Source organism: Oenanthe melanoleuca, chromosome 2, assembly GCF_029582105.1.
Source record: "Oenanthe melanoleuca isolate GR-GAL-2019-014 chromosome 2, OMel1.0, whole genome shotgun sequence".
Taxonomy (NCBI): domain Eukaryota; kingdom Metazoa; phylum Chordata; class Aves; order Passeriformes; family Muscicapidae; genus Oenanthe; species Oenanthe melanoleuca.
In genome coordinates, this window is record NC_079335.1 from 138,835,715 (window position 1) to 138,861,802 (window position 26,088).

General features: G+C 39.5%; 1 protein-coding gene across 4 annotated transcripts in view; it reads left to right on the top strand.

The window, feature by feature from the left end:
* The window catches only part of DIP2C (disco interacting protein 2 homolog C), a 306,400-nt gene extending 282,951 nt beyond the window's left edge, over window positions 1-23,449 (top strand). For all 4 annotated transcript variants that reach the window (XM_056484528.1, XM_056484530.1, XM_056484527.1 and 1 more), the window contains 5 exons: window positions 11,283-11,340; window positions 12,307-12,381; window positions 13,317-13,491; window positions 15,237-15,360; window positions 19,953-23,449. In XM_056484528.1, coding sequence (XP_056340503.1) covers window positions 11,283-11,340; window positions 12,307-12,381; window positions 13,317-13,491; window positions 15,237-15,360; window positions 19,953-20,205 — 685 coding nt within the window. In that variant the 3' untranslated portion in view covers window positions 20,206-23,449. The remainder of the gene's footprint in view (window positions 1-11,282; window positions 11,341-12,306; window positions 12,382-13,316; window positions 13,492-15,236; window positions 15,361-19,952) is intronic.
* The last annotated feature ends 2,639 nt before the right edge of the window (window positions 23,450-26,088 follow it).

The following is a 26,088-nucleotide window of genomic DNA, read 5'->3' on the forward strand; positions in this document are numbered from 1 at the left end:
TTGGTCAGACATTGTCTCTCTGACAAAGGTGTTTTCAGAGGATGGAAATTCTGAATCTCATTCCTCAAGAAAAGAAAGAAACACTTGTAGCATTTCAAAGAAAAGAGAAAATAGTTACTTAGGATTTATTTTTATTGATTGCTTATAGACTGAGCTCAGTCTCAAATCCAGGCTCTGTCAAAAGGAATCAGTAAAGGCTTTGGTTTCATTTTAATATATTCCAGCATTTCAGACTTCATGCAGGAACAGAAAAATAGCCTTTTATTATGGCTGTGAATTGTTTATCCTTTTCCTCTGCATTTTACTGAAACTTTCATGTTATATGTACATTTTTTGGGGTAATACCAAACAGCAAAGCCACAGGAGCTTTTTTCCCTTATTCTCAAACACTTCTCCTCCCTCCACCATGAAAAATACTTTCATTAAAGGGTTACCATGCAAAAGAACTCCTTAGCTGAGTTTTTAGCTGAGCTGCAGCCACAGCTCTGTAGCACAGTCAGGGTGTGGAGTGGAACCATTTTATATTCACACAGGAGGGAGAAGAGACGGGAAGGTGTGTCAGGAGACTTGCTAATAGCAAGTGACAGTGAAATAGTTACCTTTTGTGAAAATTTAATTAACTAATCCTATTTAAAAGCTATTTGCCAATGGTTGCAAAAGAGCAACTTTGAGGAGTGCTCCCTTGATGCTGGGGGGAGCAGGGCTTTTCCAGCTCCTGCCATGGGTTACAGAGTCTCAGGCCAGAGGGGTGGTTAAAATCCATCACCACCCTCTGTGACACCCAGCCAGCATTTCCCTTGCAGTGAGATTCTGTAAGCAGAGGGTATGAGTCGTTTTGAGGTGTAAAGTTCCACGTACCTGGTGAACTTTTCAAAAAGAGACCTCCCATGTTGTTGTCCTCAGAGTGCTTTTGACACAATAAGATCATTTTGCAAATTGAATTGTCAAGTGCTACCTCCAGCAGTGCCATTCCTGTCACCCTGAGCTTCAGGGACATTTTCATATGGGTGGCTCTAATTCCAAGTTGCACACACCACCCATACTTTTTTTGTAGTTGTCTGTTGCTTTAGCTGTTTGGACTTTTTTTTTTTTTTTTTCCTGTTATCACAGAAACAGTTTTTTCATGAAAATGAAAAGATTTTCACCCCTATGGAGCTGGTAGGAGTAACTCAGCTGAGAGAAGGGCCTGAGATCTTTAAAATAAAATCTGGGTCCCTCAAAGATTTAAGTACAAAAATAAATGATTTTATTTTGGGGTGGTTTTGGTTTTGAGGCATCTTTGTAGAACCACCTAGCATTTAGGCATTTTGCCTATTAGCTTTCAGTATCTTATTTGTGAGTATAAGCTGTTTGTCATAGTGCTGGCAAAACTTCATGTTTTTCCTCAGGAGAAGATACAGCCCTGGCCTTTTAGCAGTACTGTGCTTTCTTTCAGCCATGCAAACACTGCTGTCTACAAAATCCCCTTGGCGTTGTTTCTGATCTATGGGAAACAAATCTCCCAGAAAGAAAAGTTAATTTGGGCTGATAAGCATCATGTGAACACTTTCAGTTCTGGCTTAGAGAATTCCCAGTCTCTCTAGAGAGGAGGAAATATTCTCTCTTGCTGTTCTGACTGCATCAGGAGACCAACTTGTTTAATCTCCATACACTGAATAGTCAGTGATTAGGAGTAAAGGTGATGGCCTGGGAATCTGAAGAGGAGCTAATATTGTTGAAGAAATTGTAATGTTTACTCATGAGGATGCAGAGTTACAACCAAATTTGTAAATGTACCTTTTAAAGAGCTTTGAAAGATGCCTTGTGTTTCCAGGCATAGCACAACTTCTGTGCAGGGCAGAAGAAAGGGAGAAGTGTGCAAGAACTAGGGGGGTGGGAAACCTACAAAGTTTTTTTGTGCTTTCTAAGGCAAGATTACTTGTCACTGAAGTATTTCCTCCCTTGACACAAGCCCATTTCTTCCTTGATAAAGTAATCTTCAAGAGAAAAGGATATCATGATTTTAGTGGAACAGAGCAATAAGACTTGGCTCCAAATATGGCTTTTGAGAGAGGATGTGGTTTAGCATAGTTTAACTACAAATCAAGAAATTCCAGTTATATTTCCCTGGAGGGCTTAAGGGAAAGAGAATACTGTCCTGTGCACCAAGTAAGACAAAGACAGAGGGAAAACAAAAAGCTGTAGCTTTGCCGGAAGGTGGGTGTACTGCAGTTGTACAGTTATTGTGTTACTGCCAGTAACACTGGCATGTCATTCTTCAATACCAGTGAAAGAACTAGATGGAAAATGTTTCCATTTTTGTTTTTACAAACCAGTTTTGTGTGTAGCAATAATTTTGATGAAATTATAAAATTTCAGTAAAATTATTGGGATTTTTAGTGTTTATTAGATTTCCAACTTACTAAAATACACCCACATATTTATTCCTGAAGAGTGTCTGGCACTTAAAAGGGTTTCCCATTTCCAGGTATACTGAGTTTCTTTGGTGTTACAGGTCCTCCTCTTTCAATCGTGCTTCTCATGGAAGCTGAGAATAGATAAAACAATCTGGCTGCTCAGATTTCTGAGGAAGATTAATTTAAAATTCTTCATTTTTTTGTTACCTACAAGCCATACTTCTTTCTTTCTCTCTCCCAGAGAGTCTGGCTGTACAGTCTAGCTTTGCCATGAGTCTAGCTGTACAGTTACAGGAATGTCTTAATTAAACAGAATTTTGATTCTTCCATTTTTTTATGTAAGTAAGATGTATTATGTATTTGATTTTTACAGATAACGGATTCTGAAACAATTTGCTTTCCTTCATTTTGGTATATACTCTTAATGGAATTGTAAACACTGATTCTTTAAAAATGCCAGGTGATCAGCATAGGGTATTCTTGCTGTTTCAGTAGTGGAGTAAAAAGTGCTGCTTTCCCACACTGCTGCCCTAGAGGGCATTTCACAAGGCATCTGCTTTGGGAGGGGAAATGCTTAATGAATATATGTAAGATTTGGATCAAGGCTTTGCAGCTTCTGCAGCCCAGCCACAGATTGCTGTGCTATAAGAGTTGGAGTTTCCTACATGCTCTCCATCCCTCTTTCCATTGCCCTCTTCTCTTGCCAGCCTTTGCAGGAGGACACGGCCTTTGCCTGTCAGCTTTTTGTGACAAATAATTCAGCACAGGGTGCTGTGCTGCCAGTTACCCCTGGCAAATGGGCTCTGACACCTTTGGGATCCACTCCAGCCTCAGGCACTCATTTGGCTCCTGTTGTCAGTGAAATCTCTGGCTGAAGGAAACTTGAAGGAATGGTCAGGCTTGGGAAGGAGAACCCTGAATGCTAAAAGCATCCTTTATTTATATAAGGATACAACATCTCTAATTTGGTTAGAGATGTAATACCCTCTTAAATAGCCCCTTTCAATGGATCTTAATATGTTGCTTCAAGCCTAACTTGTCCTTTTATTATGGCATATAATGGAAGTGTCTATGAGCAGAAGATGAACTTGGGTAAGCAGAGAGTCTCAAGAAGCTCAGCCGCTGTTCCCAGTGAGTCTCCTGTGACAGGACAGTCCCTTTTCAGTGCCTGCAGGTGTACAAGGCACTGCTGCTCATGGCACTGCTGACCTTTCCTTCTGATTGCTCATCTGAAGTCTTCATTGAACTGACAAAATAGCTTCATCTGTTGGTGTTCCATGCACAGGAAATCTCCCTGGTTGTTGTTCTTAAAGAGAACTTTCTGCAGATTCTTTCCCAAAAAAATGAAGGGTGAGTCAGCTAATGGTGGGAAATTTGGGGGTTATAGCAAGAGAAGGGGAGAGATTAAAGAAAATTACTCGATTTCAGAAATTCCACCTTTGATTACATTGTGGGAATGTAGAATGTGAATATTTCATTAGCAATGCTAAAATAATTTCCATCATTTGTTAACAACAAATAAGATAATTCCATTAGTGAGGATGTTTTTAGATCCCAAGCTCATTATAATTAAATTTTTCCCTGTATGTGAAGTCTCTTTAGAGATTAGGGCTAGGAAGACAAAGGGTTACAAAATAGAAAAAGCATATTGCATTAAACAGAATTTTCATATCTTAACTGTGATTATGAAAAGTGTTGTAGAAGCAATTACTGATAAACACCATGTCCTAGGAGGTTTGTAATCTCAGTAAAAACATAACAGCTGTGAGCAGTTTATGTCTGGTTTTGCAAAGCTAAACCTGAAACACAGAGAAGGGTGATGCTGTACCTGATGGTGCTTGAGGTGCAAGGTGGGAGACCAAATTCTCCAGAGTCCTGGTCCACTGCATTCTCTTTAAATAGTTATATACTGGGCTTTAAACAATGTGCAAAGTTAAACAAATTTAATGTGCCATGACAGCTGAACATTTTAAAGTAATTCAAAGCTGAAAGCAAACATAAACATGACTTACCTTTTTTACATATTCCCATAAACTTTTATGATAAAATTGCTGTTGCTTTTTTTTTTAATCTGTGAAGCTTTGGGTGTTCCCTTCCTGAACCAGAGTTCTTGCCCCATTTTGAGTCATTTGCAGCTTTCTGAACTGTCTTAAATCATTATGTAAGTTTTTCTGCTTCTTTGTCCAGCCATTTGAAGGATTGGAAGCTCTTAGCTTTTGACCTCAGGGAATTTGGCACATGAAGTGCAATTTTGGTTTATAATGAAGGATTCCTTTACATTAAAGGAAATGTTTTAGTGCTAATTCTTGTTGATTATCAAATTAACAGAATTAAAATATGTCTTAGGCATACAGAAAGTTTATTGGTTGTTTCATTTAAAGTTTGCCTAAATCCCAAAGTCCCTTTTTCAGTCTCAGCTGTATTTATCCATTATCTGAATATATCATGTGATAGAAGAAAAACTGCACTGAGGAAACTAGGATGATGCAGGGAAACTTCTTCATTATCTACATTTTCCCTTCAGCCTAAGTGTTCAGCTGTGCAATTTTCCTTCTTTTCTGATTTGCTATTTGAACTGTGCATGTCATTTTGGAAGGCAGAGCTTATGTTCTTTGATCCATATTTCCTTTTTTTTTTTTTGGTATAATGAGCTCATTGACTAGTTAATTCTGGAACTGTTTTTGAAGAAATATTTTATTATTTGAGTAAAGAGAAAATGCTCTGACAGTCTTGAGAGTCAAAGAGCTCTGACCCAGTCCAGGACCCCACTGTCACCTACAGTGCCCACCCTTCTTCTAACTATAGAAAATGAGAAAAGCCCTTCATCATCAGCCCATCAGCCCTTTCCCACCAAAAGCCTTACCCAAGCACTGTCTCAGACTGGACACTGAGATAAATCTGAAAGGTGTTGTTGATGGCAGGAGTTCTTAATGATTTGAGGCAGAACTGGGAAGTCTCTGTGCTTTGGATTAGCCACATAAAAAGTCTCTGACATTAAATACCTTGCCATTCGATTTTGGTTGCAGTTTTTAATGAATTAGGTAGTTGGCCTTTTTTTCACAGTAAAAGACCATTGTGTTGAATTCAGAAAAGTCAGTTTGGGCAGATCCTTTTCAGCTTAAGAAAAGAGTCTTCAAAGTGGTCAAAACACATTAAGTTTTTTTTGCTCATGATGTGGGTTAAAGTTTTTTAGTTTCCAAATTTTCAGTTTGGAGAGTTAATAAATTTAATTTCAAAACAAAGCAAAATGACCTGAAATATTAAACATAAAAACCTCTTTTACTGACCTACCACGTTTTTTTTTTAGATTCTGTTTACAACTTCTCTACATCTTTAACTTCTTTGTTCCAGTTTAATACAGAAAAATCTTCAATACATCAATATCTTGCAGGACAAGAAAATATCCATGTTTCCCCCACAAGCACAACTTTTAATGTAAGATGATGGTCAGTAGGTAAATTTCAGAAATAGGGCTGGAATGAAACCAGAGGCTGTTGCTTTCTGCCACAGAAAGACTGTGGTCAAGGAGAGGCCTTAAATACATTTGGTTATATGTTCTTCACATCCTATTTGGTTTCCTCTAGGCTTTGCTGCTGAAGGTTTTCAAGAGTAGCAGCATCCAAGAACAGATGCTGAAAGAAATCAGAGTTCAAAATAGCTGGTATTAAAGAAACCAAAAAGTTGTTCTTCCAAGCTGGCATGCCTGTGAAGGGAGATGGTGTGAGAGCTGCTCCAGAAAGGAGGAAGGGTTGGTGGGATAGGCAGGGAAATCAGAGCTGGAGGTGATGTGTGGGAGAGGGTGCAGTGCCCAAGCCTGGCTGACAGAAGATTCTGGCACACAGGCAAGGAGGAAGAGGGCAATTACCGTGGCTCAGCTTGAGGGAATGGCTGCAAACAAAGACAAAAGTTCAAGATATGGGGTTTGGCCAAGTGGTAGGGTAAAAGGCAATGTCTTCAGCTGAGTTACAGTGAAGGAGAACGGGGGCACTGGGGAAAAGCTCCTTTGAGTTGGACATGGAGGGGTAGAAATAATAAGAGGAAGCTAAGACTGGTTCATGCCAAGCATCACAAAGTGAAAAAGGTTCCTGGACTTGAAATAAATTCAGCTGAGACATAAGCCCTGAAAGGAAGTGGAAGAAGCCCCATCATTTGAAATACTCTAACAGAAGTAGGCAAAGCATTCAAAAATGCACTGCAGGGAGCAGTCTTTTTTTGGCAGGGAGCAAGACTTGGATGACCTCCTAGCTTCTTTCCATCTCTATTAGAATCACAGAATCCAAACTCTTTCTCTGAGCAGCAGCACATCCAGCTCTGAAGTATTGCCCAGTTTTGGCACTGTAGTCTTGCTTAGCACCACTCTGCATGTGCTAGCCCCTGCAGATTCCCAAAGCAAAAGTTAATAGCTCTGCTGACAAACTCTCTGATTAGTGTGAAGCACTAGCAAGCTGTGCAGTATATTTTGGAGAGTTTTCATCACCAAATGAACCAGATCTAAAATGGAGCATAAACAAAATTTTCAGTTTTGTATAAGATAGGTAGGCAGAAGGACATTGTTGCTGCATTTTGATACCCCTTTGCTGCACAGTGATTGCAGTGCCTGGCTATAGGTGGCCAGTTCCTGTTCTGAAGTCAGATTTCAGCCCTACTTTTCTATAGTAAGTGTTTGATTTAAAGAAGATGAAATATGTTCAATGTATTAAACTGTAGCAAGAAAAGAAGTTGGCACATACTGGGAGTGTAGCTGCATTCTCCATTAAATCTCAGGAACCAGACTTTGAAAGAGTTTTCTCAACTGTACAGCTCCAGTGAGAGAAATTTTAAAGAAAATGTTCTTAGGAACCAGTGGAAAAAAAGTTATGAAAAATATATTCTTCTATACTATTCTGTGTAAATATTTCAGTTTCATTGGGTTTCATCCGTGGTTACAGCTTTGCAACAGTGAAAAAATTCTTAAACATCTTCTGCCTCCCCCCTCCAGTGAGACATTTTAGTGGGGGAGAAACCCTGTGTCTGCCTACATCGGGTCTCTCATTTATGTTTTCCCTCTCAGCTTGGCTACAAACCACCAGAAGAAGGTGCAAAAGTAGCTTTCACACCCAAGGGCAGCATGTTTTCTCCCATCCACTTGATTTTCGTGCTCTTTGCCCAGTCTGGCTGTCCTGCCACGCTCTCCTCTGCCCTTCCAGCAAGGCTCAGCAGCAGAAGAAAACAGCAGGAAGGCTCTGAACTCACTTTGTAAGAGATTGTTTTCATTCCCAACAAAGAGCTCTGGAGCACTGCTGAGGAACAGGACTTGCCCTTCCTGGACCTGCCTGGGAGCAGCTTATGATTATTTGTGAATTTGGAGAGGGTTTGCTGTCATTGTCCTAGGGAGCCTGCAAGGAGCCAGCATCACCTGGGTAGTTCAGAGCTCTTGTTTTTAAGGCTCTCATGGGCCCTGTGCTCTGCATTTTTAGTTTGCCTACCAGAGCAGCCTTGATGCTGTTTGCTCAAGAGGGAAGCAAAGAAGTTTTCAGTTGTGTCTGCATTTGTCAGTGGAAAAAGGGAAATCTCTTGAGGAAGAGTGGGAACAATTGAATTATTTTATGCTGAGGCACAATAAAACTAATTTTAAAAATTATTGCCTAATGCTCCTAATTTATTCACAGTGTCTAGTCCCAGTAGAGTTAACAAGACTATTAAGTACTTAAAATTAAGAATGTGTGTGAGAGTCTCTAACATCAGAATCTCATATTTTATTTACATTTTTATGAAATATCTTTGTGGCAAAATATTTTTATTATTTTTGGATTTGTTAGAGGTATAACAGTGTGTTCCCCAATGGATTATGAGGTTACCAGAAACTTTTTTAAAAGGATCCAAGGTTTTGGGTGCTAAGAGGCCCTCACAGAAAACCTCCAGGAAATGCCATTCTATGTTTAGTGCAGTGCTGTGAAAACTCTGTAGGGATGTGAGGCAGGAAGCACAGAGTGGGAGAGGTTTAACAGAGCTGGAGAGTGAGAAATTGCACCTTCTGTGGATCATCATGTGCTAAAAAATCAGGCAAGATTAAATGAAACAGGTGGAGAAGGGAACTAGAAGAATACTCCAGTGATAAAAAGAACAAGATGGGAAACACAGATGCTGAAAGCAAAGAGGGGATTGTCAGATTTATGACTCTTGATTCATTTCCAGCAGTCACACCATTGACTATTGGATGTGTTGCTTTATTATTTGTGATTTTTGCTAGGCCTGGAGTTCAGCAGCACTTCATGGAGTCATGTCTTAATGACAGGAGGGGAGCAAAGGCCACCAGTATCTCTGAGCAGCTGGACAGTTCTGACATGCACTTTTCCTGCCCTGGAGGTTTCTTCTACTGTTAATTCAAGTAGAATTCTCTTTAAACATATCTTAAATTACACAAAGTGCTTCCTGACCTTTGTTACACCATCACTCTTAACAGTGCTTGTGGCTGAGGTTTTCCAAATTGTCTTTTTTTAAAGATTTTCTCAGTTTCACAAATGCTTGTAAATAATAGGTAAAATAACTCTGTTAAAGGAGGTACCAAGGGTGTGAGATGATGACTATTTCTTCCAAGAGTAGCTACCTGTCTGCAAATACCTATTGGAGGTGTCTGAAGAACTCAGTTAAAGGCATTTTCTATTTCTAGACTAATATGGATTTTACAGAACAAAGATAGGCAGAAATATATAGGCATTAGTAACAATTGGTTTTTGCAATATTCTGTTTCATTTCAATATATACAAAGTTATTTTTAAAACCCATTCTGAATACTCCTGAATACTTATGATTTGGCTGCCATTTGTGTGGTTGTGTGCCATTTGGTTGCCATTTGCTGTCACAAGTGTGGCAGAACAGCATTAATTTAGCCTTGCACACCCACATTCTGGTGAGGCTCCCATGGCCTGACTTCCTGCTGCCCTGTGTCTGTGTCCCTGGATGAACAAATGGATGCTGTAGCTTCACTTTTCCATCACTTTTCCCTTTTGCCATCAATCCAGTGCTGACTCTCCTGCTTTTCAGCTGGTGAGAGGCTCAGCAGGAAATGTAGAAAACACAGACATGTGTTATATGTGTAACACAACAGTGTAAACAAGGGCAGTACAACATTAAAGGTAACACGCAGAGGAAGTAATTAGTGATAATAACAATAGTAATAAATTTATTATTATTATTATTATTAATAATAATAGTAATAATAATAGTAATAGTAATAAAACTCATTTTGGGAGTTTAGTGGCAGTTGAATGAGTGTTGAAAAGTGATTCCTGTAACACACCTTGTAGGTCAGGCTGCAGCTGCCCAACTGTGCCTACCCTTTTGGGCCACTTTACATCCTTTTCCTCTCAACACAACTTGGAAAAAGGTCTGGAATTCCTGGGTGTTTGGATTGTATCTTTCTGATAGTGACAGGAGCTGTTCACACTGATGTGTAATATCTCAGGGTTTAGCCCTGCCCCATTCATCAAGGTTGAGAGACTTCCCAGAACTGCAGATAAAACACTATTCACTATTCCTGCCTTGACCTCAACAGTCTCACCTTCTATAGAAGACTCTTGGAGCAAAGAAATAGAGAAAAGAAAAAAAAAAAAAAAGAAAGATATGTTTTTCCATCTCCTTTGTGCTTAGGGTCTGAACTTGCCAAAGCTTTGTTCTCCAAAGGGACCTCTAGCTGAGGTCTCTCTGTGTCTCATCCCTCCTTTCCCAAACTGAGCATTGCAATGCCCTGTCTGTAAAAGACCTCAAAACAGTCCGAAAAAGGTCTATTGTGACTGCTCCTAATACTCTCAGTTTATGCTCAGCTTAATGGGATCCAGGTCTCCACCCATCTGCTCCTGTCTGTTCCTTTTGATATTTCATCTTTACCTTTTACATGGTTGGCTTTTAGGCATCTTGTATTGTGGGGTTTTTTCTTTCTGATGCCTGGAGCTGAGGGGGGGAAAGAGGTAAAAGCAGCTCTTTGGACACAATTCCAGATTTGACTTGGTTAAGTGGATTATGGATATTGTTCAGAAGTGGAAGGTTTTCATTGTTAGGTTGTTAGAACTTTTAAGTTACTTAGGGTACAGGAATAACTAGATGTTATCAGATTTTCTTTGCCATGTACTGGCTGAAATCATCAGCTATTTTAGAACTTGGGAGTCTCTTTCATTCTAACCTGCTGAGTACTTTGCTAAGGTTAAATGAGAAATTTCCTTCCAGAGCATTATACCACTGAAGGAGAGATGACATTCCAGTTCACTTAATGGGGAAATAAGTTATCTAAAAAAAGAAGAGACACAACCAGAAAGTCACACTCTGAGAATGGATCTGATCTCAGCAGTAATAGCATTTTTCATTCAATTATTTTTTTAAATTTAAAATGTTTATCAACCACTGTCCATTGTAAATAATTAAAAGATTGCAAATGCTGATTTGAAGCTGAGGCCAGGTTATGAGTTATTTTGATATGATTTTGATTTTAGCTGTCAGCTACTTGTGGAATGTGGTTGCTCAGTCAGCTTACATGCTTTTGTGTCTGTGCCCTGGCTTTTATGATGTTCTTGTGGGAAATCAATATTTTAGATCCCTCTTGTCATGAATAAATTTGTGCATGGCATTCCTATTACAAAAGTCTATCAAAAACAAATAAAATGCAACAACTACATTTGAAGAATTTATTATTTAAGAAAACATTCACACACATTTTTTTTTCATTATTTTCCCAACCATAAGTTTTGACTAATATTACATATTGGATCTGATTATGTTCCACATAACAGGATATAAGCTTCGTCTCTTCCAAAAATAACATTAAACTCTGCAACCATTAACCATTCCTTTTAGAAATAAATGTTAATGAAAAGCAACTAAACACAACTGTGTATTATACATATTATTTTACAGAGTTCGTTTAGTTGAAAGAGGATCTCCACATAGTTTGCCTCTCATGGAGTCTGGAAAAGTAAGTACTGAAAGAAGATTTAAGCTTAACTTTTATGGTCAGTATTTTCAATAAATATCCATTTCTGTTCATTTTTACATGGATGTAGTACTAGAGAAGGGGCTATTAGCTGTGCAGATTGATGTCCTTCCTTTACTGTTGAGGTTACAGCATGATTGGCAGTAACTGATGCATTACAGCCCTCTCAGAACCTGTACCTCACTCTTTTATGCAGAAATCAATTACTTCTTCTTTGCAAGAAGAAGGTATTTCATCCCCTGCTTGCCATTCCTGAAGCAGCTGACAAAGTGGGCTCTGATGCTGGCAGTTCCATGGATGTGGAGCCCAGCTGCAGTGAGAGCTGGTCTGAGATGCCAACGCTGTGCCCACAGGCAGAGGGGCTGTCCCTGCATGGGCATGGCTGTGGGGACAGGGCAGGACACAGGGGCAGCCTCTGATGCTGTGTGTGCTCATCTAAGCTTTCTGTCCATGGCTTTGCAGGCATTCAGGGTCAGAGGATGCTCCCTTTTCTATTCAGGGCTCAACATCTGCCTCTGCAGTTGTTGAATGTCCATTACATGGGCTCTTTGGCAGGTCATTGTTCTGGGAGATTGCATGATGCCTCTGGCTTTCTCCTTGTTTCAGGCCAAAGGTTCATTGGGGTTTTTTTCTATCCTACTATGTATTCTCATAGACACAGGGGCCATTTGGTCAGACTTTTGTTCTGCAGGTGAACATTTGATTTCTGAGAATGTTTATTGATGGAACAGTGTTCACAAAGAGAAGCAGCTTTGTTACATTTCCCAATATCTCAGAATTTATCATGTCTATGGACTATTGTTTTTTTTTACACTGTAAGTCTACTTTAACTTTTTAAGGATTTTTAAGATTTTCTTGTAGTTTGTAATGAAGGTTCTTTGGGGACAAAGCATCAACCTGCAATTGCATAAGGTGGTACCTGCTTCCTTTCATGTTTTTGTGTAATAGATCCTCCCAGGAGTACGTATCATTATTGCTAATCCAGAAACAAAGGGACCCCTAGGAGACTCTCATCTTGGTGAGGTGAGTCATGAGAACCTGAACTTTGTATGCTCTGAACTGAATTGCAGAGACAAAACTATTGTTGTGTTTGCTAATTATTTCCTATGATACATTTTATCATATGCCCAGTTAAGAAAACAGTGAATTCTACTGATCTTTATAATGTGTGGATCATGATATTTGTGTCATTATAAAAATCGTTAGTAAATTGTTTCTAAATAGTAGTAGCTCAAGTTAAAAAAAAATTTTTAAAATCTGCTTTTGCTAAGTGTATTTTATACTTGGTGCTTTGCTAATTCTGATGGATGCTTACATGAAAAGTAAGTTTATAGATTAGTCTAATTTCAGCTAGATGGTTTTCTTGTGCTGTTCTACATAATCATTGTGCTTCATTGAACTGAAGTACTCTCATTAGCTGAGTTGAGCAAGACTATATGTTTTTCAAATTTGTTTTATGTTTCTAGAGTGAGAAAAAAATTATGTTATTTTCAAGCAATTAAAAATCTAGTTAACAAAATGAAGAACATGTTTGATCATAATTAAAACCACGGTCTAATTTGTGAGTTTCTGTAAGAGTTCATTAATTTTAAATTGTAAAAATTTCCATGATGCTTCAAATTCAATGGAATGAATCATTCTCCATAAGTGAGGATCCCTGGCTTTACCCTTTAAAATACCTGTCTGCCTGGTGTTCATGGAGGATGCTCTGCTGGGGTAAATACACTGAACCAGGTGTGAGGAACTTGGCATGGCTCTGAGCTGACCTGCAGCTTCAACAGAAGGAGATTGGGGTCTCTGTGCTGGAACTGGGTCAGTCATGGGTTCAGAAACAGCATTAAAAGACATTTTTAGTATTATCTAGCTATGACTAAAAATATTTGCATCAAGAATTTTCAATAATGCTTCCTTCCCAAAAGCTGCTTTAATTAATACCAGTATAATTGCTTTTAACTTAGATATGGGTTCACAGCACTCACAATGCCAGTGGGTATTTTACCATCTATGGAGATGAATCTTTGCAATCAGATCATTTTAACTCAAGACTCAGCTTTGGAGATACACAGACTATTTGGGCAAGAACTGGTTATCTGGGGTTCCTGAGAAGAACAGAACTCACAGATGCAAATGGAGGTAAGAAGTTTCTCATCATCTAGGTCTATGCAAATAACTTGAATTATTTGGAGGGTGATACTGCCTCTCTGGCCCTGCAGTACCTAACATGCTCCATCTGTGAAACCTGTAAAAGTGCAAAAAAAAACCCTTAATTAAAATAATCACTAAATAAATCAGAGAGTAAGATTTCCCTGCTGAAATAGTTGCTTTTCCTTTGCTGTACCTCAGGTACTATAAAACCCCTCCACCAGTGACCTTTTGGCACTGTTAATATACTCAATGCTTCAGCTTGAGAAATATGAAGTACAGCTGAAACTGCCATCATTTGCTGTGGCAGTTGTGTCCCCAGGAAGGCATCTGTGCAGGTAGAAAAATCCTGAGCCCTGTCTCTCCTGTGAGCACCACCTCTGTTATAAACCTAATCACAGGAGCTGCCCATTCCTCAGGTTTTCCTGTCTTTAACCCCAGAGGGCTGGTTACTGAAATGTAGCACAAGCAGAGGCCTGCAAGAGAAGCTATAGGGTATTTGGGTTTCTGTCCTTGTTTTAATGAGGTTCCTTGTCTCTTGTACACATGTAAGTGAACCAGTGCTGCCCAGCACAATGTCTGGCACACAAAGTCTGTGCTTGGGAAAATGTTTTTTCAGTGATTTTTGAGAAGCAGAGTGCCACAAGTGGCTGTTGCTGAGCTGGCCAGGGGAGGCTTTTGGCCAAGTAGGGTTTCCAGCAACACTGTGAACACCTCCAGGAGGAATCCCAGGGCCATTAGAATAGCTGTTATTCAGCCAAAGAAATAATTCATCAAATCTGAAAACATTTTAGTAATCCCTGTGGATTAGGCCTGCTGCCATGTGCTCATATTGGCACCTAATTGCACAAAGATTTTTTCATTTCATAATGATAGCCTGGCCCTGAGAAAACTCAGGATTCTCTAAGGATATTGCAACCTAAGCAGTCAAATAGCTTAGGTATTCTCCTAGCAAAGAGTTGCTCCATTCTCCTACTTTTAGCTCCCAGTGCAGAAAGTTCTCAGCTCTTTATTAGGTAGGCCTCACACTGTCATTACAATACCACCACACTACTATCCAAATGAAAAAGTTATCTGCTTTTAAGTCTATTAGCAAATATTCTTTTATGACTAGCATATAATTGTTTATTTTCAGCCTACTGTCTTTTAAAAAGTGTAATTTCAGCCTCATTTGTTTCTTCAGTAGGTAAAAAATATGGCTTATAAAAATGTTATGCTTAAGTTATCTGAATAAGCAATTTGCTGTCTATCTATAGCACATTTTTAGTTTATTGATAAGCACCTTTGTAAAAGATCAAAAGCATCTGTAGTGACCATCTCAAAGCAATTGGAAGAACATCAGCCACACTGTTAGGATCAAATCTATTCTTTCTGTTTGAAAAAACAAAGAGAAACAAGGAACCTATTGTCTAGTCAGAGTGCCTTAAAAAAAAGCATGTGTTCTGCATCAACCTGGGAGAAAAACAGCAATTATGCCACTGTCTTTGGATAAAGATTTCTGCCTTTGTCTTTTTCAAATGGGAATAGTGTTTTCTGCCTTTCTTTCTTCTGTTTTTTGTTCTGCATGGCACTTGGGTAATGGAAAATGCTCATTAGTTCGGAAATCACTTTGGGCTATCAGAAATTCGAGGATAACTTATGTTGTACTTATTTTACTTAATACTTATTGTGAACATTTCTGTAATTTAATGTCCTGGAGAATAGAATCTTTTTGTTTTTTTATCCCTAACCACCAGAACGCCATGATGCACTTTACGTGGTGGGTGCATTAGACGAAGCCATGGAATTGCGAGGGATGAGGTACCATCCAATCGATATTGAAACCTCTGTAATTAGAGCACACAAGAGCATCACAGAATGGTAAGGATTATATAACACCAGGGCCCTTATAAAAAGCTGAAATATCTCTAATGTCTGGGTTTTTTCCTTGGATATTGCAATTGATCCAGAAAATGGCCTGTCGGGATGGTCACAGGATTTATAACCCAGCTGCAAATATCTTTAGGATGAAACTTTTCACAAACTGATTTAGTCAGAGAGGACTGATCTCTGATAAGTTCATTCAGTATGTTTCTTTTTTTTTTTTTCTTGAAGGAGTAAGCAAGCAAACATTTCAGATAAATGAACACACTAATAAATTTTATTAGTGAACACACTGTTATTTTTGAATTGGTTATTAATAAATGAAGCAGTGATCAAATCAAGGTCACAATGGAAATTGAAGCAGTAAATCAATGCGTTAATAATGATGTTGTCTTAATCAATGTATCATCCTCAGATGTACACAGCAGGAAATCATTTCTTGAGGCCGACATGAGCACAAATTGCTTTTCATTATTTTTGCATCAGAAGACTCAGTCAGGTAGTTGTTTTGTTTTGATACAACCTCAGCTTAGCTATTCACCTTTCAACCAAAATGAATCTGTTGCAGTAGCCAGAGCAATTTAGTGCATTTTTCTTTTCAATCCTGGCTGCAGAGGTGTGGCCTGGAGCAGGAAGCTTAATAATGAATGAAGCACAGCAGCTGAACTGGTTTCTTTAGTAAAAGACTTTGCTTTTTCCTTAAATATAACTTAAAATGAATGCAATTAGTTGCTTGGCTGACTGTAACTGAGGTTTTGCCTTATTACTTCCTCCCTTGAGCATCATCACTGCTCATATGGTCTTGTGCCAGACAGGCATTGCACAGGGAGCTGGGTTCTGTGCCTTCATATAGACCAGCATGAATACTTTAAGAATGTCACGAAATTCCCCTTGAAAATGATCAGTACCAGCAGTGGATGGAAAGTTTTCAGATCAGTTTTCAGATAGTTCTATTGTAAGACAGCCACAGATTCATAAATTGCTGTGTTCAGCAGTATCTGTTTGTCAGAGGTTTGTGTCCCCTCAAATTATGATCTCACAGCCAGTGAATAAGGTAGCCATATCACACTGCAGAAATGGGTTTCAGCACCAAAAAATGCTTAAATTATGTTTCTGCTTTCAAGATTGCTGAGACCACTTTGAGGATCCTTTTTTTGTTAAACCACCATGGAAATCCTGAGTGAGAAAATGGCAACTGGAAAAGGGTTGGGGGTGAACAACCAGAGGAAAATGCCACTGAATTTCTGCAAGAAGTACATGCAGATAATTCTCAGTGCCTTAACTCTTCCCAGTAGCTGGGTGATAGTGTACAAGGCACAGGGGTGAGAATTCAGAAAACACTCTGCACTGATTCTACCCTTTGCCCAAAGGCCAATATTTAAGGCCAGTATTTCAGTGTGGTTTTTCCCTCAAAAAGAGAGATTGCTGATGAATTAGATGTGTCTTGGATGTGGTCCCTGCAGAAAAGGACACACTGTTATTCAGAGTGACAACATCTGGTGTGCTCACAGTTCCCAGCCTTTTCCTTACCAATCATCATGGAGTTTTCATTCACAATCCTTGTCCTGACTGTCCTTGACTTCTCTCACGTAGCTTCTTTTTCAGCTTCTTTTAGAGACCCTCCTTTTGTCTTTGTGAAACACCCCTTGACAAAATAATAGCCAGCTAACTGTTTTTTGTTTCTTTAATTTATAATTTGTATATCCCTTTCTGTGGACAGGGCCATGAGCCTCTTTTCTTTTTTTGGTTACAATGCCCCATTAAGTATTTAACTGCATCAATTCCTGGTGCACACAGAAGGTGCTGGATATGTCCAGTTGATAGATTGTAAAAACAGTCTCCGAGAAATGCAGCTCATTTTGTAACACTGGACACCATTGGGGGACTCAGGGGTTATTGACTGGCATGTGATCCTGCTGGGCAGCTTCTGTCATGAGGATCAGATCTGAAAGGTCATTTAAAATTATTCTTGTGTCTTAAGAAATTTTAGCACCTCTGACTCTGGACCTCCTGTGTCTCAGTACATAACAAGTGAAAGAGCAGCACAGTCTGGTTTTATTGTGATCTAAACCCACACTATGAATTTTGAAAGTGTTTCTAATACCACAAAATGTGGCATGTGTTTTAATGTATGTGTTTTAATTAAAGCACATGGTTGACTCATTTAAATGTCAGTCTCAAAAGAGGAGTGTAGCAGAGCTTCCTGGAATTTGCTTAGAAGTGGTTTATACACAAAGCTACGTATACACAAATACACAAGGTATTTGGAGAAGAAAACAATTAGGACCTTCTTTCCCTGGAGGTGTTTTGACAACTTCCTTGTTTTTCCTGTAGCATCTGGTGACATAGAAGCAGCAGGAGGGGCCATTCCCAGCTCAGTGCATTGACTGTTTCACATCTATTGGGTGTGACTTGATTATTGTGACTCAATGATTTCTTAAGGAAAGGTCAGCCTTCCTGGTCCCTAGCTTTTTGGTTTGAGGCTTTTTTATTCATCAGGGCTAGAAAGTTGATGTATGCATAAGAGAGACACTGGTTGATGTATCTTCATCTCAACCAGTAGGAACATAAAGAGTGATATTTCCTTTTACTTCCATTGATCATTGAGTTAGAACCATGACATATGAAATGAGTTTTAAATTAAATTGAAGCCTCTTGGGAGTGTCACTGATTTAGGACTTAATAGAAGCTTCATGAAAGTTTTGGGAATCAGTTTCCTGAATCTGGATGAACTAATTTATTCTAAGCCCAGTTTTAGGGACCTGTTCCTGAATCTTGCTATTAATTGCTTTCCCAAGTAATAAGCTAACAGTAGTTTCCAGGTGTGGTTTTAAATGCTGACTTCCATTTCAATGAAACCTCCCCAGTTTTTTTTGTTAAAATATACATAATACTAATTTAGATGTTTGTATAGCAATCGATAAAAATTCTGGGATCTCTCTGGAGATGGTCACCTGTGCAGATTGATACTTCATTTTGTTAATATTCATCATCAATCAAAACTTACTAGAATGTCTGTGAAAACATAATTACAAATGAAAATTCATTTCACAGCAGTATTAAGCCAAAGGGGCCTTCTCTTCCTTGCTTTGGCTGCTCATTAGTTTTCCAGATCAATAAGCACATAAGAATTCAATCAGATAGTACTCTGGCAGGATCTGAAACTTTATTTTTTTTTAAGAGTGAAGTACTTTTCTCCTAAAATCCATTCCGTCAAGCATCAACATAGAGCACATCTTCATAGCTAATTTTTGGGCAAAGTAAGGTATGTTTCCACAGTACATGGATTTTCAGAGCTATCTTAGGAGGCTAAAATAGTGCACTTCTGTCTCAGTGAAGCATTGACTTTAGGGTAAGAAGCTCTTTTTGAAGATGGCTTATGTACATAATATATTCTGACTTTCAGATGCTTATGCTCAAGACAGTTCTGGGAAGTTATCCCCTGATTTTATGTTGTAAAGGCGAGAAAAGTACAGGGCTTGACGTATGGCTTACATGTGTAGAATATTATTATTTATTCTGTGGAATAAGCTAGAGGAAGAGGTGTCTTAAACACCTGCAAGGAAGAATGAGATTGCTCTTTGTGGCTCAGCTGTGCTGACCTCCCATGAGATGCAAGAGTCTTTGGAGACTCTGGAGATGTGAGGAGGAGGATGGAGGGAAGCTGTAAAACTGCTCTGGATGGAAGCATACACCAGACTTTGATACACTCCCAGCCTCCATATTTGGAAGGATAAATGCATTATCCTTAGCCAGAAATAGTCCCAAAATTTACCTGCTTTGGCTCAAGGGCTTAACCAAAACTTTGGGGTCTTGCAAAGTTTTTTAGCAAAAAGGAGATACTGGGGGTAATAGTGTTCCTTTAACTGGGAATGTTAAAACTCCTCTTAAATCCCCTTAAACAGAAATAAAACAGGAAAATAAAACAGATGGAGACACAGCCTTATTTCTGGGGAAGCCAATTGGTCCAGAAGAATTGCAGCTTTTTTGTGCTGAGCTCTGACCTGCCTGGGCAGCAGCCAGCCCATCCCTGTCGGTGCGTAGCTGTGTTTGCCGAGCAGGAGCAGGACAATGCCCCTGTCAGCCTCTCTGTGCCATGTGCCTTCCCAGGGCTCCACAGCCCTTCCCCAGCAGGGGCTGTCCCGCTGACCTTTCAGCTCAGACTATGCTCCTGCTGTTCTTCTTGGTGCCTCCTTTCTTAGCCTCCTTGGTTTTCTGGGCTGCTCTTCAGAAAGCCCTGGAGAAGACACCTCCACACACACATCACTCCATGAACACAGCAGGGCTGGGGCACTTCCCTGGCTTCAGAAGGAGCCACATGCTGTCTTGCTGTCTGCTTCCATGACAGGCCAGTTTCTGTAAAGTTCAGCCTAATGCTTAAAATTGCAGAAGTATTAAAGATAGAGCTCATGGGGCTGTTCTGCCCCTGCCTGCAGCATGTTCTGTCTTGCTGTTTACACTTTGTCCTGAGCACATGGAAAGAGCCCAAGGAGCTCCAACAAAAGGTAACCAAGGTGCAAGAAAAGAGATAAAAACTGAAATGGGTGGAAAAAAAACCACAGCTGATATTTCTTTTTCTTCTGTTTCAGTGCGGTGTTTACCTGGACAAATTTATTGGTCGTTGTAGTTGAGCTGGATGGATCTGAGCAAGAAGCTTTGGACCTTGTTCCTTTGGTCACCAACGTGGTCCTGGAGGAACACTATCTGATTGTAGGGGTGGTGGTGGTTGTGGACATTGGTGTAATTCCTATCAACTCCCGTGGAGAGAAACAACGTATGCACCTACGAGATGGATTTTTGGCAGACCAGCTAGATCCCATCTATGTGGCCTACAACATGTAGTCTTGTACCTTAAAGCTTCCATGGACTTTACTATAGATGTATAAAATTTTTTTGTGTCCACTAAAAAAGTGTGCAGATAAGATGCTGACACTCATCAGAATGGAACTGTTTCTATTACGACTTTTCAAAGCAGTCACGATTGGCAGGAAATATAATGTGAAATGTTTTCTTTTACCACTAAATTTTAGAAAAGAAGGACTATGGGGTAAGGCCCTTCAGTGTGTTGGAAAAGCCCATTTTAAACTTTTTTTTTTTTTTTTTTTTTGCTTATTGGACAATACTGCTTTTTGAGTAAATGTGGCTTTGTATTTTACATTAAGTAAGCTGAAGTAGATTTTTTTTTTTATTCTGCCCTCCAAATGGATTCTTTTAAAACAATTTGCATACTAATACAAATAGTTGTTTCCTTCATTTGTTTTAATATGTCATAAAAAGCCGATGAATACAGATCCATTACTAACTTAAGCCATTTTAGATCCCACATCTTAGGAAAATACGTAGTGGTACGAGGAGAAAACCCAAAGTAGCACCTTTCAATTAGAAATCTTGCAGCTTTCTGTCAGAGATGCTGAAAGCCCAAAGGCCAAAGAGCCTTTGATGTTAGCGTTAGAATGGAAGAAATTTATAAATAAGGTGTATTTCGGCAATGAGCTTGCAAATATCTTTGTACTAAACTAAAAAGATAAAATAAGTTAACTACTTCTTCTGTAATTATGTACAAAACGTTTAATTTATTTTGATCTCTTTAGAAGTATAAAAGAGAAGAAACATTCAAGAATATTAAACTCTTGAAATGTTTGCTAATATAAAAAACAAAGTGTTGTATTATCTTGAGTGGATAGTATCACATCAAATATATATATATGAAATATAAATTCACTAATGACAAAAGATTTTAAAGTTTAAAATGCAGTACTTGTCACTTGCATGGTGTCTCCCACTGTAGATAATCAAATGTTACTCACAAATTTTTTGGAAAAAGAAAAAAAAGCAATCCTGGATTGCTAAGTATCCCTGTCAAAAAGAATCCTCTAGATACCAGCAAGTGGAATTATTGCTGCCTTTAAGGCAGTGAATGAATTTAAGACTAAAAATGCACTACAATAATTTTCTTTTCTTTGCCATGGAGGCAACAATAAATATTCGTGCTGGCATGTGCATACACTTGTTAGACTTAGAAAAGGCAGGTTGAGGAATAGCACTGTTGTCTAGCTGCAGAACTTTGTTGCACAATTTTTTTCATTGTTTTAGTTGGTGTTTTTACTGCTATAAGGAAAAGTTTTGGGGTTTTTTGCACAGAGTTTTCAATTTGCCTCTCAGCTAGGACACGTAGCTCGGTGGCCAACGCTTCCAGTTTACATTTACAGGAAACGATTGTTGCGATGGTCTTTAATTTATTCCTTTCCGGAGAGGAGCGTACAGTCACCACCACCCTTTGGCATGGATCGTGCATCTGCTAACTAGTCCCAAAATGCATTCAAACATCCGAGGAACCCATCTGCCTGCGTAAGGAACGGAGGAGTCCCGTGGGCTCAGCCTGAGGCCACAACGGGAGAAGAGTAGGAAACATGCATCACAGCTGCCTTCATTTTACTACCTTTGGAGAAAAGAGGGGTTTGATTCCCCAGTTCTGTTGTCTTCCCTGCCCTCCACGCCCCCTTTTTTAAAACCTTCCCCTTCCTTCATGTGGTTGTAACTGAATTGACCTGTTTGTGATCAAGAGTGGGATTTACCAGCTGCAGTCCAAGAATGCTTTTCTTATTTGTCCCAAATGACGTTCATGTGCTGGCTCTCATTACCGGATATGCATGACTAAGATTGTTGCAGGGCAAATGTTCTCATGTTTGTATCACGTATAAGGGAGTCTCGATGCTGGGTGTTAAAAATCTTTTTCAAAGGTAGGGACGTTTTAGTCTGCATGTACAGTACGGAGCATCTCACCACGTCAGACGCCTTTTCTTTCAGGCCATCTTTTCCGCCCTCACTGTCCTGTGAATAGCCCTATTCATGCTCTGCAGACCAATCCCATACTTTGTCAAATTCATTTTCTGCTCCCTAAAAAGAATAAAATCTGTTCTTAATGGCAAGTTGTTGTAAGGTTTCAGACAAGATGTTGATTGATTACAAACATAATTGCAGTGTGTGAACTAACTTGTGAAGTCCTGCTATCGCTGATCTCAGTACTGCAAAACAAATCTCGCTGTCGTTCAAAGCATCACTTTAACCTTCACGAAGCCAACTTTGCATTTGTAGAGAATAAAAGAACTGCAATGCAGTTGTGAAACGCAGTTAATAACAGCTCTCTTCTGCAACCTGTCATCTGTGGTTGTTAAATCCTGAGTTAAGAGAAATGATAAACTGAGTTTCTGGTTTTGTTGTGCAAGCAAAAGGAAGGAAACATTTAAGCACCATCAGACTGAGCAATAAAGAAGGATTGTTCTGTATTAGAAACTGTACTGTAGATAAACCATTCATGAGAATGTATAAAATGTTTGTCTTGTGACCTTGTGCTTTTGGAGTCAGACAAAACCATGTAATCAACTCGATGCACATGCACAAAAAGAGAGGGTACACAATGAACATTTAAACACAAAACTAATCAAACAGGAGCAGATTCCTCATGGTGCTTGTTTATTATATATATTTAATCCTGCTTGACACTTTACCCAAGGGAAGACTGTCCCTTTTATCAGTTGAATGTTAGCAGCGTTATTTCATAGAGTGTGGTGACTGGTTAGAGAAATTCATGTAACTCAGCCAATCACAGATTCAAACAAAAATTTTTATGTGCAAAGGACAGCAACCTTCTTGTATGTTAAACCACCAGTACGCTTTGTACATCTGTGATAACGCCTGTTTTATATTCAAATGAACAAATAAAAGCTTTTATTTTTGTTGCTCTGAAAATATCAGTTTCTTAATTAGTCATCTAAAATGGAGCATCTGAGAGCTGCGGATGCTTGGTGGAGGAACATGGAGAGCTATACTGTAATTTTATTTTGTTTACCTCTCTTGTTGCATAATTTATTAGTACAAATCATTATACTTTTAACAATGTTTAAATACTGGTGTGGGCATTTATTGCTGAAAGACTTTCATATGGCAACAAATGTTTTTTGTGAAATGTTTTTTTAATTCTTTTTAATATATTCAAATATACTGTTCACATTTTTGCTGAAAGTGTAAAGATTATTGTAAGCTTGGTAACATTTTGTGAGAAGCAATAACAAGCATTAGTACTGTAAAACTCCTCAAATTTGTCACTTATCACTTTTGTTGCAAGGTCTTGCTACTGACATGGTGCTAATCAGTCACCTAAGGAAGTCACTGATCCAGGTTTTACAGCTCTGATGGAGCTTTCTGCCAGTGGAAGTTTGTGGGTTACAGCTTGATCACTCACACATCTGGGGCTACAACCTCCCATCTGCTCAGTAGCCTTGGGCAGCCAGAGGATTGCTCTTGGAAATGTGATCTGCCCATTTCCATTGGCTTTTTCCAGGACCTTGATTTCAGAGCTGGCTCCCAGCTGCTGAGCACCAGCATTCCCAGAGAAGAGGTTTGGCCCTGGCTCTCATTTTACAAATGTGATTTTGAAGGGTGAAATTCTCAGTCCTTGTGTCTTTGGAGTGCTGTCTCAGAAATTCAAGGTATAAAATCTCATCTCTGCTGGCTCAGATTTCAGGTTGCTTATCACAAGAGGTAGGTGCAGTTTTGTGGACCCACAATTGCCCTGACCAGAGAGAGATCCAAAAACTGTGGAAAGGAGAAAGCAAGTTAGAGATGGCAGAAGGAAGAGGATGGCAGAACAGCAAGTAGTTCCTGATTAAATTTCACAAATCATGTCATTAAAGGAAAAAGGGGATTGGTTTTTATGTTAATGGAGTTAAAGTTTTTAAAAGGTTAAAATATTTCAGTTCCACTTTTTAAAAATTTTGGCAAACAGTGGCTATAACACTGCAAAGCTGGTGGGAAATCTCAGAAAAAAAATTGTGGGGTTAGAAGAATCATGCATGATAAGAACAGCATAATTTCTTTATTATCACATTGATACTAAGAATGTAAGAATTAGAAAAAACTCTGATAAAAGACCACACAGCTTTCCTCTTCTGGTTTTCAACACAAATATTTGCTTCATGCACTGTTATTATTGAGGGTGGGAGGGAGGGGTGTGCACAGAGATCAAAACAAATTCTCACCAGTTGCCTTGTGAGCAAAGCTGAGTTTGGGGAGTTTTGAGCTCCCTCCAGCTCCTTCCCTGCTGGGCCACAGAGCCCTCTGCACCTCTGGAGAGGCAAATCCAGCTGTGCTCTTGCCTGGGCACACTCATGGTTTGAGGGGGCTGGGCTGGGCTCAGGCTGGATGGGCAGTGGGGGAGAGGTGCAGCCTGCAAGATGAACCCCTCTGTCCCCAGGGTAAGAGCCAACCTTGATTTTGATTTTATTTTAAATTTTTTTTTTTTTTTTTAATTGGAAGACGGTTTTGCTGTAAAACTGAGATTTGAAGAGTAAAAAGAAAAAAATTAACCAGATTCTACATTGTGAAAGTAGAAATTAATAATTTTTGGGAGGATAAAAAATAATAACATATTGCTAATTTGTTTCTTAAACATAAATGTGGGGGTTTTGGGTTTTTTTTTACATCTGGAATGCTCCATTTGGCAGCCCACGCTCCCAAAAGCTCACTCACCTTACCATGATTTAGAGTTCTCATTTTCATGGTTTTTCTGTTCTCTTTTGAGGGGTATCACATAAAAGCTGGTACAAAAACCCTCTCAAGCTCTGCCTCATTTGTGCTACACCTGGCTGAGATCAGCATGTCTGAAACAGCAGCTCCCCTTTCTTACACAGACCAGGATGAGGCCATCTCTGCATCTTCCTGGGAGCTGCATGGCATTTCAGACTCACTCAGGTTCACCAGGCAGCACCATGCCAAAGAGCTCTTTACTTCTCGTCTGCACAAACAAGATTTCTCCAAAGACACTGTTGTATTATCTATGATCCACGTGGGAAAAAAACAAAAGTCTTTTTCCCAGGGATCCCACAAAATATCTAATAATAATTTTTTAAAATTATTGCAAAATATTCTACAGCAATGACCAGTTAATGGTGGATCCTAAAGGCAGAAAGCTGATCTTGTTTTAATTTTTGTGCTTTGGTTGAATGGTGCTTGGAGGCATGTGGAGAGTGGCTGGAGGAGGGGATGAAGCTGATGGAATCTTCACAGGGAGTGGCTTCCAAGTGTGACTGGCAGCACGTGGAAAAGGTTTGGAGATGCCAGAGAGGCACCAAGATAAGAGCTGTACTGAGCTCTCAGGATAAAGACCAGTGGAGGAAACCATAAATGAAGGGCAATTTTAGGAAGAGCATTTGGTGTAGAAGAGGAGGCCAGGAAAAAGAAGATTGTCCAATCAAGCAGCTGAGACTATCAAACCCTGTGGCATCAGACACCCAATTTTAGGGGCCTACATTTTAAATTTCTCACCTAGGGGAGTGCATTTCAATCAGGAAGCTCCAGATGCTGGGACACACCTCACTGCTCCTGGCCCTGGGCTCTGGCTGGAGGCTGGGAAGAGCTCCACCTGCTGAATTCAGCCAATTCTGCAGTAAAAGAGAGGAAGTGTATGGAGGTAGGAGGGCAGACATGAGGAAGGCATGGGCAGAGTTTATCCCAACCCCAATGGTTTGGGAAACTAAAAAACAACCAGGTCTGTATCAGCTAAGTGGCAGGGCTGAAAAACAGAAACTCTGGGAGAAGACAAGAGTAGGAGAAGCAGCTGCAGGCAAGAAGAAAATAACATTTCCATGAATCCAGGTTGAGACGTGAGTATGGTATGGGCAATATTACACAGCAGCAGGAGATGAGAACTGGAGGCAGCCCCTGCCC